Raw genomic sequence first — 2,500 nt, forward strand, 5'->3', positions numbered from 1 at the left:
TAGTGTTGTTAAGAAGGTAGAAACTAGGGCCTGTAGGACCTGCCTTGTTGATAGTGTTGTTAAGAAGGTAGAAACTAGGGCCTGTAGGACCTGCCTTGTTGACAGTGCTGTTGAGAAGGTAGAAACTAGGGCCTGTAGGACCTGCCTTGTTGACAGTGTTGTTAAGAAGGTAGAAACTAGGGCCTGTAGGACCTGCCTTGTTGACAGTGTTGTTAAGAAGGTAGAAACTAGGGCCTGTAGGACCTGCCTTGTTGACAGTGTTGTTAAGAAGGTAGAAACTAGGGCCTGTAGGACCTGCCTTGTTGATAGTGTTGTTAAGGTAGAAACTAGGGCCTGTAGGACCTGCCTTGTTGACAGTGTTGTTAAGAAGGTAGAAACTAGGGCCTGTAGGACCTGCCTTGTTGACAGTGTTGTTAAGAAGGTAGAAACTAGGGCCTGTAGGACCTGCCTTGTTGATAGTGTTGTTAAGAAGGTAGAAACTAGGGCCTGTAGGACCTGCCTTGTTGATAGTGTTGTTAAGAAGGTAGAAACTAGGGCCTGTAGGACCTGCCTTGTTGATAGTGTTGTTAAGAAGGTAGAAACTAGGGCCTGTAGGACCTGCCTTGTTGACAGTGTTGTTAAGAAGGTAGAAACTAGGGCCTGTAGGACCTGCCTTGTTGACAGTGTTGTTAAGAAGGTAGAAACTAGGGCCTGTAGGACCTGCCTTGTTGATAGTGTTGTTAAGGTAGAAACTAGGGCCTGTAGGACCTGCCTTGTTGACAGTGTTGTTAAGAAGGTAGAAACTAGGGCCTGTAGGACCTGCCTTGTTGACAGTGTTGTTAAGAAGGTAGAAACTAGGGCCTGTAGGACCTGCCTTGTTGACAGTGTTGTTAAGAAGGTAGAAACTAGGGCCTGTAGGACCTGCCTTGTTGATAGTGTTGTTAAGGTAGAAACTAGGGCCTGTAGGACCTGCCTTGTTGACAGTGTTGTTAAGAAGGTAGAAACTAGGGCCTGTAGGACCTGCCTTGTTGACAGTGTTGTTAAGAAGGTAGAAACTAGGGCCTGTAGGACCTGCCTTGTTGATAGTGTTGTTAAGAAGGTAGAAACTAGGGCCTGTAGGACCTGCCTTGTTGATAGTGTTGTTAAGAAGGTAGAAACTAGGGCCTGTAGGACCTGCCTTGTTGATAGTGTTGTTAAGAAGGTAGAAACTAGGGCCTGTAGGACCTGCCTTGTTGACAGTGTTGTTAAGAAGGTAGAAACTAGGGCCTGTAGGACCTGCCTTGTTGACAGTGTTGTTAAGAAGGTAGAAACTAGGGCCTGTAGGACCTGCCTTGTTGATAGTGTTGTTAAGGTAGAAACTAGGGCCTGTAGGACCTGCCTTGTTGACAGTGTTGTTAAGAAGGTAGAAACTAGGGCCTGTAGGACCTGCCTTGTTGATAGTGTTGTTAAGGTAGAAACTAGGGCCTGTATTATCAGTAATTTTCCATCATAGCGATCAGAACCAGGTGGCTTGTCATTGTTGTATAGACAACAGCGTTTGTGTTACTCACAGGTGAGAGAGCGAGGCCAGGTCTTCGAAAGCTCCCTCCGGTATCACAGATATGTCGTTTCCATGGAGAGACCTACAGACACGCAACAACAGGTTACCACGGAGGACCTACAGACACGCAACAACAGGTTACCACGGAGACCTACAGACACGCAACAACAGGTTACCACGGAGACCTACAGACACGCAACAACAGGTTACCACGGAGACCTACAGACAGACAACCAACAGGTTACCATGGGGACCTACAGACACGCAACAACAGGTTACCACGGAGACCTACAGACACACAACAACAGGTTACCACGGAGACCTACAGACACACAACAACAGGTTACCACGGGGACCTACAGACACACAACAACAGGTTACCACGGAGACCTACAGACACGCAACAACAGGTTACCATGGGGACCTACAGACACACAACAACAGGTTACCATGGAGACCTACAGAAACACAACATCAGGTTACCATGGGGACCTACAGACACACAACAACAGGTTACCACGGAGACCTACACAGACATGAAACAACAGGTTACCGTGGAGACATACAGACACGAAACAACAGGTTACCGTGGAGACATACAGACACGAAACAACAGGTTACCATGGAGACCTACAGACACAAAATAACAAGTTACCATGGAGACCTACAGACACACAACAACAGGTTGCCATGGAGACACACAGACACGAAACAACAGGTTACCGCGGAGACGCACAGACACGAAACAACAGGTTACCACGGAGACCTACAGGTCATCTAGTTCCATAGATACCATGGATACTCACAGTAACCGTAGAGACCTGAGTCCATCGAAGGCCCTGACCGGTACGCACCTCAGACGGTTGTAGCTCAGGATTCTACACACACAGAGACACGTTAAAAACACGCTACAGACAGAACCTGGTACAATGTTAAAGTTTAGAAACCATCTGAAACACAAAACATTAGGACAAAACATTA

General features: G+C 47.1%; 1 protein-coding gene across 3 annotated transcripts in view; it reads right to left on the bottom strand.

Moving 5' to 3' along the window:
• Positions 1-2,500, bottom strand: part of slit2 (slit homolog 2 (Drosophila)) — an 84,152-nt gene that overhangs the window by 58,419 nt on the left and 23,233 nt on the right. For all 3 annotated transcript variants that reach the window (XM_082974018.1, XM_082974017.1, XM_082974019.1), the window contains exons 11-12: positions 2,326-2,397; positions 1,530-1,601 (exon numbers count right to left, since the gene is read on the bottom strand). In XM_082974018.1, the coding sequence (XP_082830144.1) occupies positions 1,530-1,601; positions 2,326-2,397 (144 nt within the window). The remainder of the gene's footprint in view (positions 1-1,529; positions 1,602-2,325; positions 2,398-2,500) is intronic.

This window comes from Salmo salar, chromosome 04, assembly GCF_965601325.2.
Source record: "Salmo salar chromosome 04, fSalSal1, whole genome shotgun sequence".
NCBI lineage: Eukaryota > Metazoa > Chordata > Actinopteri > Salmoniformes > Salmonidae > Salmo > Salmo salar.